Source organism: Tauraco erythrolophus, chromosome 7 (assembly GCF_009769465.1).
Source record: "Tauraco erythrolophus isolate bTauEry1 chromosome 7, bTauEry1.pri, whole genome shotgun sequence".
Taxonomy (NCBI): domain Eukaryota; kingdom Metazoa; phylum Chordata; class Aves; order Musophagiformes; family Musophagidae; genus Tauraco; species Tauraco erythrolophus.
The window spans coordinates 9,998,169-10,015,166 of NC_141471.1; the positions used below are offsets into that span (position 1 = coordinate 9,998,169).

General features: G+C 39.9%; 1 protein-coding gene across 3 annotated transcripts in view; it reads left to right on the forward strand.

The window, feature by feature from the left end:
* DNAJB6 (DnaJ heat shock protein family (Hsp40) member B6) overlaps window positions 1-16,998 on the forward strand; it is a 67,127-nt gene that overhangs the window by 14,461 nt on the left and 35,668 nt on the right. For all 3 annotated transcript variants that reach the window (XM_086614910.1, XM_086614908.1, XM_086614909.1), the window contains exons 4-7: window positions 488-547; window positions 922-1,032; window positions 14,989-15,120; window positions 16,366-16,507. In XM_086614910.1, the coding sequence (XP_086471036.1) occupies window positions 488-547; window positions 922-1,032; window positions 14,989-15,120; window positions 16,366-16,507 (445 nt within the window). The remainder of the gene's footprint in view (window positions 1-487; window positions 548-921; window positions 1,033-14,988; window positions 15,121-16,365; window positions 16,508-16,998) is intronic.

Consider the following 16,998-nt stretch of genomic DNA (forward strand, 5'->3'; position numbering starts at 1 on the left):
TTTACAATGAGAGTGCTTGAGCACTGGGACTGTTTTCCAGAAAGTCTGTGGAATCTTCTTTTCTTGGAGATTGATGAGATCAGGGCTTTATCCAGGCAAGTTCTGACCGACTTTGAGATTAGACTTGTTTTGAGGAGAAGGTTGGGTTCCAGAGATCCTTTACAACCTGAAGCTTTTCATGGTACCTATGTAAAGATGAAGACTGCAGTATTCTTTTTAAAGGCAAACTTGCTTTTGAAGCTTGTCCTTATACTAGAATTTTTTCTGTTAAAACAGGACCAGAGCTGTAAAGTATAGTACCTGTTCTTTCTGAACCTAAATTGCTTCGGCAATCCTCAACAAAAATACTCACATTTAGTGAAAGTTACATGCCAGAACTTTCTTAAAGTAGCTTCGAGAAGATGTTTAGCTGAGAATACCAGTTAAGTCTTTTTTTCCAAATTCAGTGTGCCTATTTACTGACATGATGTACAACTTCTCCTTGTAGCTAAAAAACGTGACATCTATGACAGATACGGAAAAGAAGGCTTACTAAACGGAGGCGGAGGTATGTAGACAACTACCAGTCCTTTGTTTTCTCTATTCAGTTGGAAAGCCATTTTCTGCAGCTTTCTTTTTAAGACAGGAATCTGGAAATGCCTATACTAAGGCCTAAAATGTAATCCTCTGAAAATTGAAATTGCAATTGTTTTTAAAATTTTTCTAGTTGTAAAAGGTATTACTGATATCTGGAAACAGAGAAAAGGGAATTAATTCTGAAAAGTATTTATGTATACTTAACTTGAGTGATACCTGAAAGGGAAAGAGAAATTTTAGAAATGTGCTTATATTTTTTTTTAATGGTTCAAACACCGTATAGGCCTGAACTTTCTTGTTAGTAAGCATATGTGAGGGTAATTGAAATTTAACGTCTTTTTGTAGGTGGAAATCATCACGATAATCCATTTGAATTTGGATTTACATTCCGTAACCCAGAAGATGTCTTTAGGGAGTTTTTTGGTGGAAGGGACCCCTTTTCTTTTGGCTTCTTTGGTAAGTAATCCACTGATTTTAGTTATTTGTATTTAAATGGTGGCTAAAACTTTACTCTTACAAAACAAACATAGCTAATGCAACTTTATTAGAAATAGCTCTTGAAAACTGGAGATAAACAATTGGTGTTTTGTATTGTCTTTATTTGTTTCCTACCTGTCCTTTCTTGGTTGATTGATAATACTGAACAGTATGACTTGCCAGTTCATGTTTTGTGGGAAGGCCTGGTTTGGAAAAAAAAAAAAAATCATGGCTGCTATGTCTCTGTAGGTTGGAAGAAACTAACATTCAACAGAAAAATTATACACCGGAATTCCCTCTCAAGAATTTGACTGGGCGAACTTAAGTCTGTTGAATTTGATCTCTTTTGATCTGTAAATATTTAATGTAGCTTTGAGAGCTTCTGAACTGGACAGGTTAGCTGTAACTGTTACAACATAGGTCAGTGTGGACTTGTATTATAGCAGGAATGATTTTCTTGTACCAAAATAAAAACAGCTGCATACATAATCTTAGACACTCTCCCTAATTCATGTCACGTGTTTGCGTGGGGGATACAGCCCCTAAAGGCTCAGATAACTTATATAGTGTGGAAGCCTGGATGCTTCACTTAGTTAAAGGAAGCAGAATGTGATGAAGTTCTCAAAGTAGTCTTTTTACCATAGTGCTGATGGGTTTTGGCTTGTGATGTTGCATGCTCTCGTGTAATGAAGGTCTTTTCAGAGGTGCTTCCTGCTCAGTCTCTCTGTGTATGATCTACTGCATAAAATGCTGACCTACAAAGCAGAACAGATCCTGTCTTCAGTATTTACACAGAGAAGGTACCGTACTGAAAACTGCAAGAAGTGTACTTGAAAAACAAAGCTCTTTTCCTATTCAGTGCCTTGATATTGATAAATCTCTGTAATAATGTATGTAGATGTTTTGTGTATTTTTAAAGGTAATTTTTTGTCTTTGTTGGGAGCATTGAGGGACTAATTCGGCTCGGTTTTTAATTATATCTTTCTTTAGTTTGCTATTCAGGGATCATCAGTTGTTGCATGACTAATGAAGGATTAGAAAAGGGCTTAAAGGGCTAGAGGCTGAATTCAGTAGAAGGTTAGTGGATGAATTAGATGAGTAGCTAGAGGAAGAATCAAGCAGCAGAACTTGAGCACTTAGATCCAGTGGGAAATCAGCAGAAGTAGTAAAGGGCAGATTGGAGGAAGTATCTAGCAATATACTGTTGGGGAAGTGGGGGCTGAACTAGGAAAATGCAACTTCTTCACTGTTCCTGCACCAGCATCAGAATCTTAAGGATACTAGATGAGGATTTTAGTTAAATAAGATGGGTGAGCTCAGCACTGGTTAGGCCACATCTGGAGTACTGTGTTTGGTTCTGGGCTCCCCAGTACAAGAGACAGAGCTACTGGATAGAGTCCAGTGAAGGGCCATTAAGACAAATAAGGGGCTGGAGCATCTATCACATGAGGAAAAGGCTGGGAGAGCTGGAACTGTTTAGTATGGAGAAAGCTCAGAGTGGGTTCTTACTAATATATAAAAATATGTGAAGGAAGGGTGTAAAGAAGATGGAGCCAGGCTGTTGTCAGTGGTGCCCAGTGGCAGGACAAGAGGCAGTGGGCACAAGTGGTAGTACAGAAGGTTCTGCCTGAACTTAAGGCTTTCCTGCTGTGAGGGTGGCTGAATGTTGGAGCAGATTGCCCAGAGAGGTTGGGGAGTCTCCATGTTTGGAGATACTCAAAAGCTGCCTGGACACAGTCCTGGGCAACCTGCTCTAGGTGGCCCTGCTTGAGTAGGGGATTGGACCAGATGACCTCCAAAAGTCCCTGTCAACCTCAACCATTCTGTGACTGAGTTGTAGAAAAAACTAGAAAAATCTGAGCAAGGTGTTGAGTAGAAAGCTACTGAGGAGGAGCTGGGAGAGGGTGTTGAGCTCTTTTGTTCATTTTTGAATCTAAGATACTTTAAATAAAATAGTTGGTTCTCAATCACATATCTTTAACTAGAGTAAATTGTATAGGTAAGGCATGTTCTAGGTTCTGGGAGACTGACATGGGCTCGGTTTGGTTTCGATTGTATTTACTTTATCAGCACCAGCAAAAGATTTAACTTGCTGTCTCTAAAAACGTCCGTGTTCATGACTAACCTTAAAGCCATGAAGTTAAGTTCTGCATGTTAAATAGTCACGGGCTTAAAAAGAACCTGGGGATTTGCCTTTGGATTCCTTAGAAAGAAGGCTGTACAACATAGTGTATAGAGCTATCTAGCTTATCAAATGGAGGTACCACTACTGCCACAGTTTTCCTGGGATATTGCAGCTACTTTAGCCTTTAGGAATAGTGATGCATCTTACCCTGTGGAAACAGTGGGCTTAAAAACATACCTTTGCGCTGGTGACATCGAGGCATGCTTCCAAAAAATTTTCCCACCGCTCAGCACCCTGATTTATTTATTTATTCGAAACCAGATTATCTGCTTCATGTATTGCTCGCTGTCTGTGGTGGTTTGACTCTGGCTGTATGCCAAATGCCCACCAAAGCCACTTTATCACTCCCCTCCTCAGCTGAACAGGGAAGAGAAAATATAGTGAAAGGCTTATGGGTCGAGGTAAGGGCAGGGAGAGATCATTCATCAGTTAGTTATCGGCAAAACAGACTTGACTTGGGGAAAATTAATTTAATTTGTTACTGATCAAATCACAGTAGTATAACAAGAAACGACACTGAATCGTAAACCACCTTTCCCTCACCCCTCCCTTCTTCCCTGGCTTAACTTTACTCCTACTTCCCCTTCCGCAGTGGTGCAAGGGGATGGGGAATGGGGGTTGTGGTCAGTTCATCACATGTTTCTGCTGCTCCTTCCTCCTCAGGGGGAGGACTCCTCACACTCTTCCCCTGCTCCAGTGTGGGGTCACTCCCATGGGAGACAGTTCTCCACGAACTTCTCCAACATGAGTCCTTCCCACGAGCTGCAGTTATTCACAAACTTCTCCAGCATTGGTCCCTCCCACAGGGTGCAGTCCTTCAGGAACAGACTGCTCCAGTGCGAGTCCCCTGCAGGGTCTCAAGTCCTGCCAGAAAACCTGTTCCAACATGGTCTCGTCTCTTCATGGGGCTGCAAGTCCTGCCAGGAGCTTGCTCCAGTGTGGGCTTCCTGTGAGATCACATACTCCTTTGGACGCATCCACCTGCTCTGGCGTGGGGCTCTCCAAGAGCTGCAGGTGGATCTCTGCTCCACTGTGAACCTCCATGAGCTGCAGGGGCACAGCCTGCCTTGCCATGATCTTCACTGTGGGCTGCAGGGGAATCTCTGCTCTGGTGCCTGGAGCACCTCCTCCCCTCCTTCTTCAGTGACCTTGGTGTCTGCAGAGCTGTTGCTCTCACATAGTGTCACTCCTCTCTCTGGCTGTGGGTTGTTGCGCAGTTTTTTTTCCACCTTCTTAACTATTTTATCGCAGAGGTGTGACCACTGTTGCTGATGGGCTCAGTCTTGGCCAGCAGTGGGTCCGTCTTGGACCTCGCTGGCATTGACTCTGAACGTAGGGAAAACTACTAGCAGCTTCTCACAGAAGCCGATTCTGTAGCCCCCGTCACTACCAAAGCCTTGCCACGCAAACGCGATACGCTGTCATGGTCAGCTTTAAGGTATGAGTAGCACAGCACAGGCTCCACTTCTCGCACAGGAAGGTTCTGGTACTGTCAGCAGTGTCATGTGTGGTCCAGTTGGTGAAAACTAACTGTTTCAGAGCTGCATCCACTTCATGTGATGGTTGCAGTGACAGTGACCAGAGTCCTAAAACCTGTGTGGAGCTTTGGATTCTGAGTAAAAGCTCTTGTAATTGTTCTAGCCAGAAGGCTTCAAAGTGAGCACCTTTTTTTTTTTTTGCTTTAATTAAGGCACTTAAGATATTTTCTAATATGGGAAAGCGTAACTCGAAACAGTTTTTCCACAACTTTCTACAAAAAGTGTTTGCAACGATTTGCAATGTTTACGTGACTATTTAAGGTAGAACGACATGAAAATACGGGCGCTTTCAATGGAATGTTGTGCATTTAATAACGCCAGAAGTAAGCAGTAGAATTGTGTGTATAACATGAATGTTCGTACTGGTGACCTAGAGCCCTTGTAGATTCTGCTTAGGTGAAACACTGGTGAGACAGCTTCTGTCCTGAAGAATAAGGGAATTTATCTTCTAAAAATAGGGAGTGTTTCAACTTGTTGATGAATTTTCTAGGGAACTAGTGATTATTTTTTTAAAGGAGCTACTCAGGTTATAGTTGGTTTTATAAGCAACTCAGTAGGGACTGAGGTCGTGCTTTCTAGAAACATACACTGGTGGAATCAAAGATGAGCTTGAATAAATACTTGGAAATGTTTACACCTTTTATACAGTTTGAAGTGGCACGTAGTGAAGCCCATAGAATGCAGGTGGGGTTCTATATCCTGACTGCCATTAAATATGTAAAGAGCAGCATTCAGATGCATAATCCCTGTAAATTTGTGGATGTGAAGAATTTCTAAAATTGTGCAATGAATTGAGTCTGTTAAACTCCGCTGAGCTACGTTGTACTACTATTGCAGTTACAGAAAGTGTTCTTCATAAACAGAGGCATCTTTATTCATCTGTAGAAAAGAGGAGAATATATGAAGACTTCTGTGGTGATTTTTAATGATGAGTCCCTTTAGACTTTTAAAATGAAAATTTATAATGCTGTTGAAGACAACTCTGAACACTTCAAAGTGGAGCAAAGTTAATGTTATGTGCAGTGTGTTGCACTGGAATTAGCTCAGCCAGTCACAATTTCTTTTCACCGATTTGCAGGCAGAGTCTTTGTAGAAGTAGAGGTGCATGAAGGCTAGTAGTTTTTAAAACTTGATCTGATAACACGACAGCAGGTTAACTCTCTTAAATTTTGAGACGTGGGCTTACTTTCTGTGGCACCTCGTTACAGCAGAGCCTGTGTTTTCCTAGTGAGCTCTTCCAGTGATAGTTTTCCATCTTTTTGATATATAGATGGATGATAATCCTTATAGCAGGAAGAAAAGGTGTTACTACCTACGCAGTACTACTGTTTGTATTGCAAAATACTGCCTTGAAATATCAATGTCTGGTTAACTGATTCTGTGCCATATGCCTCTTCTATTCTTGGACTGTCCTTTGACATTAGAACTGTTCTGAATATAGGTATTGGCTTATCATTTCAGGAAATTAGTTCTATACTTAAACTATATCCTACTCAATTTCTATATGGTGCTTGCCTTGATTTGGTTTATGCGTGTTCCTTGTAGGGTTTTGTTAGTATTTTACTTATAAACTTTCCAAGAATATTCTTCTGTATTTTAGCAGTTCATAGTGAGGGAAGGATCCTAGTGTTACACTGCTGGAGGAGGTGTAGTCGTTATTTTAAAGACTGCTGCTTCAAGTATTGTGAGGAACAGAAACTGATGTGTTTTGGTGTAGGTGAAAATGCTTGACTGTGATTCTGGGCTATTAAATAATTGATTAATTTTGATTTCGAGGCTTTTCAGATTCTCACTTCAAGAACAAGTTATATATTGGAAGGGATTGTCAGTGAGGAATTACATCGAAAGACGGAGTGGGTATCACAAATCATAACATTACCCAACAAACAATTTAGTAGTTCTAACAACTCCTGAAGTAGTTAAGTCATCTTTTGTATACACTGAGCTTCACATACCCTAAACCATCTCAAATATTTGTCACCAAATGTGTATCTGAGATCACAGAATCACAGAATATTAGGGATTGGAAGGGACCTCAAAGGATCATCTGGTCCAATCCCCCTGCCTGAGCAGGACCACCTAGATCAGATCACACAAGAACACATCCAGGCGGGTTTTGAACACCTCCAGAGAAGGAGACTCCACAGCCTCTCTGGGCAGCCTGTTCCAGTGTTCCGTTAGCCTTATTGGGAAGAATTTCTTCCTCATGTTTAAGCGGAACCTCTTATGTTCCAGATTATATCCATTTCCCTTTGTCCTATCATTGGATGCCACTGAGAAGAGCCTGGCTCCATCCTCATGGCAGTCACCCTTTACATATTTATAAACATTAATGAGGTCCCCCCTCAGTCTCCTCTTCTCCAAGCTAAAGAGACCCAGCTCCCTCAGCCTTTCCTCATAAGGGAGATGCTCCACTCCCTTAATCATCTTTCTGGCCGTGCACTGGACTCTCTCAAGCAGTTCCTTGTCCTTCTTGAACTGAGGGGCCCAGAACTGATCCAGATGCCCTGGATGCCATTGGCCTTCTTGGCCACAAGGGCACATTGCTGGCTCATGGTCATCCTGCTGTCCACCAGGACCCCCAGGTCCCTTTCCCCTGTGCCGTTCCTCAACAGTTCAGTCCCCAACTTGTACTGGTACATGGGGGTTGTTCTTACCCAAATGCAAGACTCTACACTTGCCCTTGTTGTATTTCATTAAATTTCTCACCGCCCAACTCTCCAGCCTGTCCAGGTCTCTCTGAATGGCAGCACAGCCTTCTGGTGTGTCAGCCACTCCTCCCAGTTTAGTGTCATCAGCAAACTTGCTGACCATGCACCCTATTCCCTCATCCAAGTCATCGATGAATATGTTGAAAAATACTGGTCCCAATACCGACCCTTGAGGGACTCCAGTGGATACAGGCCTCCAACTGGATGCCTGAGTATTTTCTGTATGGACTGGGAAATACAAGTCAGGATCTACAGCAGACCAGTATCCTCCAGCAGCAGTATCTAGAAGCTAGACAAGATGTCTCAGGGCATTTCAAACAGCTTTAGATGCCTGTATGTCTAGTTAAATGAGTCCCACAAGGAAATGTGCTTTTCTCTGTGGTAGAATGTGTTAATGTGATGTGATAAATTGCGCTGCATGGATGCCCTCTCTAGACATGATGTCCAAGAGAAGTCTGCTTGTGGAGTCTCTTTCCACATAGATTATAATCTTGACAGTTTTGCTATGGTTCCTAAACACTTTAGTAGTCTCAGAATACCTTCTGAGATAGTATTTTTGTAATTGCCTTAAATGTTTTTCTTAGTTTGTGAAGTAGAATTCAGGATATATTTTAATCTAAATTAAATACCATATGATGCATATAAAACCATATTTATTCTGTGGAGTTTTCGCTTGAAAATTCTGATGACTTCATTGGTAGTGTTTAAAAATATACTTTGGAAACCAAAGGTAAAATTAAATGCTGGATACAAATATTTGTCACATAGAATGTCAACAAGCTAGTTACATGGTATGTAGCTTGGTTCTGTCAAACAACAGAATTACTACAGCTTGACTACTGTAATATTGATTACACAAAATGAGGCATGAGCATTCTGGAAAAGTATGTTGAGTTACTTCAGGCATCCAGGATAAATTTTCAGTAATATCCAGTAATTTGCACCTGACAAGAAAGAGGAAAATCTATGTGCAGTAATCATTGCAAGTTCTATTTTTGCATGATCTGTGTTTTGGGATGTTATTTAGGAATGGGGATAGCTTCATCAACGTTTTCATCTCAAGGATGGAAAGTTGTCTTGCTGCAGCAAAAGGTTTGCGTAGTAGTCAGATCATGGTTTTAATCTACATGTATTTTCATTTCTGATAATTATGATGTTTAGGTGTTCTATTAAAAAACGCATTTGTTAGTCAAATAGGCTGTTAAAACTGGAAATGAAGGAGGTTTTCAATAAAGGCTGTCTTGCACAACATTGTCCTCTTTGTAATTAATCTTTTTGTTGACAAAAATTTGAAGCTTTTGGTATTTATGAAGTGCTCAGACATTTGCATGTGCATTCATCGCTTTGGTATAAACATGCACAATTGTGTTTCACAAGCACCCGTCTTAAGTCATAATTATCCACTGAGTGGTCCAAATCTCAAATAATAGTTCATTTTTCAGAAATAACTTGATACGTTTGAAGAAAGTCTTTGCTCACCTAGACAGTGTTATCAAACAGGAATAGATGGAACTAATGCTGTGGCTGCATGGGCAGCTAAAATGATACATAGCTTCTACTCCTGAAAGGGAGGAGACCTTGCTCCAAATTCTTATGTCTGTCCTAAGACTTTAGTCTTTGACTAATATCCCATTAGGTGCATTGAGAAGCTACTTGATAGCACACTGGCCAAAGCGGAAGTTTGTCTTGGGCATCCTGAGCCAGTTCAGGTTGTTAGTCCTCGAGAAAAGTGTTTTGTTTTGTGTTTTTCTTCTTGGATGTCTAGGTGGTTACGCTGATCAGAGGACAAATTTTGAACATAGCAGAAGGAGAGCAGGTTATCCAATGGTAGTGGAAGAATTGTCAGTTTTTTAAGGTGTGACTGAACATTGGGGCAGCAGTTTAATAAATATGAAATGCTGATTAGTCGGACTTAACCATATTCTAGCATTTATGTAATTATGATATAGATGGCATTCAAAGGTAAAGTCTCCTTTTTCTAGGAAATTACTAATCCCAGGATCTTTCTATCATTAGACTTTCAAATGCTTCTACTGGTAAACTTTCATAAGTAAGTGGGGCAAACTTGTGTTTGAGATGTAATTTGTGGAAGTGAGCAGTTACAAAAGAGCATGCTGAAATACTCTAGACCGGTCAGTCAGCAGTGCTTGCAACCGTATCTTAGTGTCTCTTCTGAGTAACTGGCATTAACAGTATGCTAATTTTGTAGGTAAGGAAGAAAAGATTTCCTTGTAAACATGTTAACAGGTTTCTGTGGCCTCTGTTTCTGATTTTATGCTTTATTGTGCCTGGGTAAACTCCAGAGCTGTTACATGACATTGTGTATTTTCTGCAAATCTGCGTCTTTGAAAATTTTTTCAAATAGGAGACAAGATAGAAATACCTACCACAAGAAATCTGTTTTATTGTATGTATTGTATATCTATAGCCCTTTGCATAAACACGTTAGCGAGACCTGCATTTCAGAATCTCTTCTGGCATCATCTAGAAAGTCACTTACAGTGTGCTTCTGATATAAAGAGATCATGGCAGGCAGCCTGTGCTGCCTTTGCTTGCTGAAGCATTGCAGACTGGAGGACTTGGTGTCATTGAATTTGCTGCCTTCTGTAGGGGCTGAGCAGCCTTTCGACATTGTTCTGTTCAGTGCGTTGCAGCTACGGTGTCATCCTCCTGCATCTGCAGTGCAGGCGTTCAGCTATTTCTGTGGCGCATTTGGCAGAGGCAATAGCGTGGCTCTGATTGCAGAGAATAAAGGAAAGGAAGTTTACTGGTTGGGGAAGTTAGTCCAGTGAGTGGTGACTGAGCAGTGTTTTTACAGGGTAATGTTTTTTTGCGTACTGTCCCTATAAGATTATCAACATCTCTGGCTGCAGCAATGTGTGTTTGTGAGAACGTTTGCTAACAGTGCACAATTTATCTCAACTCTTGATTTTTGTGGAGGTGAATGATGGCATTGCACTGGAATGCGCTCAACACTTCCATTACGGATAGTGTCATTCTACAGCTGAAGGCATCTTCCTCTGCTGCTTTTGACCATTGAGCACTTTTTCCTCCTCCCTTCCTTGTAACCAGCACAGTTGTTTTTATGGTCACACTAGGAACCCTAGCAAAGAATTGATGTGACTGAACTTCCTTTCATCTGGAGATGCTCTTTTCAGCTGACCAGTTCCTGACCTGGTTCCCCAAGCAGCTGCCAGGGTACAAGAGGCATGGTAGAAGCGACTGCTATGGGAACCGTGACACTCTTAAATTAGTGTATTGTGGCGATTTCAGCTAATGTCTTAGATTGATTTAGTGAATTTCATGACATTTAACTGAATCGTGGACTGCTTCAAATATAGATGTTCTGATTTTTGCCTCCTTTTCTCCTTTCCCCTGTTGTATGGTGCTTTCCTACTCATTTTCTTTCAGATACACCAGTCTTGCCAATACTGAGTCAGATTAGCTCACGGATACAACAGAAAGCTAACAATACAAACACTTACTGTTTTCTTTTGGATCCATGAATTAATGCAACTTGTCATTCAGTTCCATGATCACAAGGCAAGGCAGGAAAAGAAGAGTGATCGCATTTTTTAAGCAGTAGTCTGCAATTGGATTATATTGCTGCAGGCGAGAAGATCCTGTTTCTGTGTTACAGCTGAGGACTCCTGATGGTGAGGGGCATCGTGACCTACCTCATTTTGAACTGCAGAGATATAGAGTATAGCTGTTATTTGACTTTTGAGGTTAAATTCTTTCCTTGTGACTACAGAAAAACAAGGAAGGATTCCATGGTTCACAATGAGCTGGTTTAATGTTCTACCCAGAGGAATAAGACAGTTGCTGCATTTGAATTAGTGAGGATTTTTCTAAATAAATTCTTGTGGAAACATTGCCTCTAATGTCGTTATTTCCAGATGGGTTTATTAGTGTACAATCTTTGTGTTGCGGGGGATTTTGTGTTCCAACCTTTGCATTGACTTTTTGGCTTCTGTAATTGCAGTCTTCCTACCTAGTAACAGCAAGAGTCCTGAAGTCCTTAATTTTATCTTTTTTTGGTAACAGGCTACCATGAGCTCTTTGCCTAAACATTGGCTTTTTCTCCAAAAAGTTTCATGTCCTCTACTGTTGTTGATAAACTATAAGTCTATCTCACTGGCTTCCTTGAAATTCCTCATCTTTTGTTCTCTCTTGATCTTTGTTTTTTTGGCAGCACCACGAGTTCTGTGTCAGAAGTGTGCTCCAACATTTCTGTTGAAACTGAATCTGTTACTCTGTTCTCCCATAAGCTTCTGGTAATACCCAGATTAGAATAAACTATGGATTTGTCTCCAAACAGTGTTTAGTAATACTCTGAGGTAACACTGGTTTAGCATTTCGATTTTCTGAAGCTTTTAAGTTGTATAGTATTTAAATAGTACTTTTCCTTTTTAGAAAGACCTTTGCTTGTGGGTTGTTTTTTTTTTTTTACCACTTAGTTTTGTTGATCTGATCTGTTTCTAACATTGAATAAGAAAATGACATGGATTTGTAAGTTGCATCAAAATGACTATCATAAGAGGAGTCATTAAAAAAACCCCAAACACTGATACTGTGATATTCACTGTATTTGAACTGTTTGGAAAAAGCTATCTATGTGGAAAGGTTATCGTGCATGGAAAGGTTCTGCTAAATCACAAAAATAGACCTACCAGGCTGAAATGTTATTATTTTACTGAGTGGTACTATTAATCATCCTGATTTAGGGACTAAAAGCATAAACAGGATCTGAGTAGTTGTGAGGTTGCTATATTAATGTCTGTTTGGTGGTGGATACAGCAAATGATAATGCAGGAGCCTCCTGCTGCCTTCTCTCCTCCATGTTTTTGACATTTTTTTTTTTTTTTTTTTTCTGCTCACTGTACCTGGAAAACTGTCAGGATAGCAGGAAATATTCCGTCAGGAAAGTCCTGCCCATTTTCCTATCTCTGCATCATCTGTCTTGCTGAACTTTCTGCAGTCCACTGCGGAAGAGTGGTTCGAGTGTCTTATTTACTGGAGAGAATTACTGGAAGAGCACTGGAGGACTACTACTGCAGAGCTGCTAACAAATCACCTGAGGCTAGAACGTTTGCTAATACAGAGTGCTGACCTCTTTCTTTGGTGTAGAGAGTTGCCAAAGGTTAATAAGACATGTCCAAGTCTTGGTTAGGTTTTTGTGTGGCTAGGAGTAGGCAATATTGCGTTTAGAAGCTGGGATGATGGCAGGAATCTTTAGTAGATTCTGTGATCCTCCCTTAAAAACCTTTGCGTTTCTGCTGCTGTTGTGCTGAGGAGGAGAGATTCACTTGCAGAATAGACTGATACACTGTGGAGGATTAAAAATTCAAAGCTTACTTGGTAGGCTGTTTTGTTTTTATTCGAACTCCAGGTAACAGGAAAAATTGGACTATAAATAGAAAGCTTAACAGTGGGAGTAATATAATATAGATCGTTTGTACACGTGAGTGAATGACCTTCATAACTAACTTGTGAGTCACTCTGGGCAGAATAAATTGGACTACAAAACAATTAACTACTGAGGCTTTACTTGCTAGATGATACGCTAGTCTGGAAAAAAGTCACCTTTTTTTTTTTTTAAATGGGTGTAGTGCTTGTTTTGGAAATAGTAATTTTGGTGGTAGGTCCCCATATTTCCATGTCCAAGAGTCGGTTTAATTTCTGTTGTTTTAAAGGTAATAACAGATCATATTTATATTGAAGAAAACTTGTTCTACGTTAAAAAAAAAGCACAAACCAAAAAAAAACTGAGAAAGAAGAAAAATAAATTTTATCACATGCTTGTCTAGTGTATGCAAGATAAAAGTTTAGTCCTGCCTTGTTATATTCAATAACTGTGGAAACTAGGGAATGACAGGGTTACTTTTGTTGTTCTTGACATTTTTTGTCTTTACGGATCAGAGCGTATGTCTGAACTTCAGAGGCTGCCTTCGTTCAGCATAAATACATTGTGACGTTTCACTTTTGATAAGTAATTACACATACACAGATGGTAATGAAGATCTTTTTATTATCAGATTGCTTTAGTACTGTTGCTATTGCGTTAACTTGGTGATTTATTGTAAATCCGCTGGGATTTTTGTGGTGGTAACAGAGGTGAAATAAACACTGTGTTTCTGACCTTCTCTTTCTCAGCTTGTAGTTCTGAACAGTCATGCAGAGTTATAAGACTCTTTTCTTGCTTTCATATTCCTGTTGCTGCTATCACCAGTTCCTGCACTTTTCAGTAAGAGCTTATTCTAAGCAGTGTTTCAAACTGTTATCTTTCAATATTGAGTCCCCTCTTCTAAAACTTAGTGAAATTGTTGGTACTGTAGCATATTCATTCTGGGAAAGATGTGATTGATGGAGAGAGTAGTTGGAAGTTCCTAAATTTTTGTTATTTTAATGCAAGTATTATGTTTATTGACTATCTGTTATATGATTACAATTTTATATGTTGCTCTTTGTTTTAAGAGCACTAGTAAAAAGCAGTTTTCACATAATTCTAGTAATAACTATTTTTCTATAGGTGTCTGGTACCCTTTCCCCCCTCCTTTTTTTTTTGTCTTCCTGATGGGGATGGAACAGCAGCTGTTTGAATGACATAACAGTTGTACTTGAGTTTAAAATAATATTTTATCCCTTCCCTCCTTTCTCTTATTTCTCCTCTTTCTTCTTGGTGAGGACTGAATGCCTCTTTGGGACGCTGCGTGTAAACCTCCATACTTTGCTGTCTAAATGTGCATCAGAATACAAGTTTGAAGTACCTAATGTGGCGAGTGCTAAAATAAACACTGTGAACACTTTGAGATGATGAGTCATCAGTCCCTGGCTGCTGTTTTTATATTTCGATAATTGATATAACCTATCTGGAAGTTACTTTTCAGAGACCTCATCATGGTGAACCATAACAAATCTTAACTAGAAATAAGCTAGAATGTTCAGGTACCTGTGTGCAATATTATAAAGTTAAATTATTATTACACGTTAATTATTATTTAAAAAATATTAAGTTAAATTATTATTTTTATAAGTTAAAATCAAATTCTAAGAGTTTAATTTGTCTGTAGTGCTACTTTTTATTCTATACTTTGGAAAACGTTAGTCTGACAACAGGGAGTTCTGTAGAAGCTATATATATTAAGCTATATGAGCATGAGGTGGAAATAATACTATCTCTGTAGCTCTTGTCACTTCTATTATACTGAAAAATGTAAGTGTGTTTGCATCAAGTTTACTGTTTTTTAATACTAAGCAGTTAAAATAAAGAAATCAACTTCTTTTATAAAATTAAGTCCAAAAGTGAGACAGGATTTAGTCCAGAAGGAGCATAGGAATTGCCTTTTTAGTGGACAGTTCAGCTCAGTAGCATCAAATATTTTAAAGGAAGAATCTTATCTGTAACAGGAAATTTCTTTTTTTCATGAAGAATCCCTAATGATCAAATACAGAATCACTCAGTAATATTGACCTCTTGAATATTGTTTTCTGTTTGTAGAAGACCCTTTTGAGGACTTCTTTGGGGGCAGGCGAGGTCCAAGGGGAAGCAGAAGCAGAGGTGGTGGATCATTTTTCTCTGCCTTTGGTGGATTCCCTGCTTTTGGAAGTGGTTTTTCTTCGTTTGACACAGGTAAATGTCACAACATTTAACAAGGAATGCAGTTTTGGTTCACAAAGGATATCAATATAATAAACAGATAAATAATGTTTTTAAAAGTTGTCTTCATTCAGGAAATTGTGAGACTGTTGTTGTGTTTTGGGTTTGTTTGGGGGTTTTTGTTTGTTTGTTTTTAATTAAGCTGTTCTGTGTAAGGTCTGAATGTAAATAAAGCCATAGTTAACAATATTTAGTCTACCTGAAAGTTCCGCTAACTCAGGGCATCCCGACATCTACGTTAAAGCAAAAAGTCAGACTCATTAAAGTTACTAGCTTTACCTTGAGTGGAGAGAATGATATAGTGGTTGACTTCAGTGAACAGGCTTGAATGCCTTTTCGTCCGGGAAGGAGGTGACCAACAGTTTTTGGTCAATGCTGTGCATTTGAAATTTAAACTGTGGGTCCATGTTGTGGGTTAACCCCAGCCAGCAACTAAGCCCCACACAACCACTCGCCTGGTGGGATGGGGGTGAGAGTCAGAAGAGTAAAAGTGAGAACCCCCTGGTGGGATGGGGGAGAGAGTTGGAAGAGTAAAAGTGAGAAAACTCGGAGGTTGAGATGAATACGGTTTACGTGCACTAGCAAAGCAAAACAAGGAATTCCTTCGCTGCTTCCCATTGACAGGCAGGTGTTCATCCATCTCCAGGAAAGCAGGACTCCATCATGCGTAATGGTTACTTGGGAAGACAAAACACCGTTGCTCCCAACATCCTCCCTTTCCTCCTTCTTCCTCCAGCTTCATATGCTGAGCGTGACGTCATATGGTGTGGAATATCCCTTTGGTCAGTTGGGGTCAGCTATCCCAGCTGTGTCTTCTCCCAACTTCTTGTGCCCCCCCCAACCTACTTGCTGATGGGGTGGTGTGAGAGGCAGAAAAGGCCTTGACTGTAAGCACTGCCCAGCGATAACGAAAACATCTCTGCATTATCAGCGCTGTTTTCAGCCCAAATCCGAAACATAGCCACATAGTATCTACTGTTGAAGCAAATTAACTCTATTCCAGCCAACACTAATATAGTCCATATGGGAGGAATTGTTGGGGCCGGTGTCAGGTTTTATTTTCATGCTGGTGTTTAATGCCATCAGTCCCTGATGCTGTGTTGATGCAATCAACTTAAGGGCATCCTGAACCGAGGTTGTAGTCTGAGTGACTGATAAATTTAGATCCCACAGTCATGCAAAAATACAGTTTCAGTTAAATGTCTTCTTTCCCAATAGGTTTTACTTCGTTTGGTTCGCTGGGACATGGAGGCCTTACTTCATTCTCCTCTACGTCATTTGGTGGTGGTGGGATGGGTAACTTCAAATCGGTATCGACCTCAACTAAAATAGTCAATGGCAGAAAAATTACTACAAAGAAGTAAGTGATATAAATGTGTTTGTATGAAACTATGTAAAGACATATATAGCTAGAAATATGTGCATATAAATATACTATATGTACACTTAAATATAGCAATACATGTATATATGTGTATTTTTACTTTTGTAAAATTGTGGTTATCACATTACTTGGATTTCTCTGCTTAGAAAAAATAATTTGAAGTTTTACTGGGTTCTTTGACTCTTCTTGGCATTGCTTGCTGAGTTTACATAAAACTGTAGCATGTGAAAATGGGGAAGATGGTGCTTTTGTTTAAGCTCTTGATAAACAAAAGAGTTTAGACCTGTAAGACATGTTTTCAGAGCTGCACTGGTGAAGAATGAAGGTTGTAACTTGTTTGCTGTTTGAAAGGGACATGGCAGTAGAGCTCTTCTAGGCCTTCTGAACCTCCTGTGTAGTGATGCATCTTTTATTGTGATCCTTAATTACTGTCTGCTAAGTCAGCTTGAGCTTCTGGAGGAGAATAG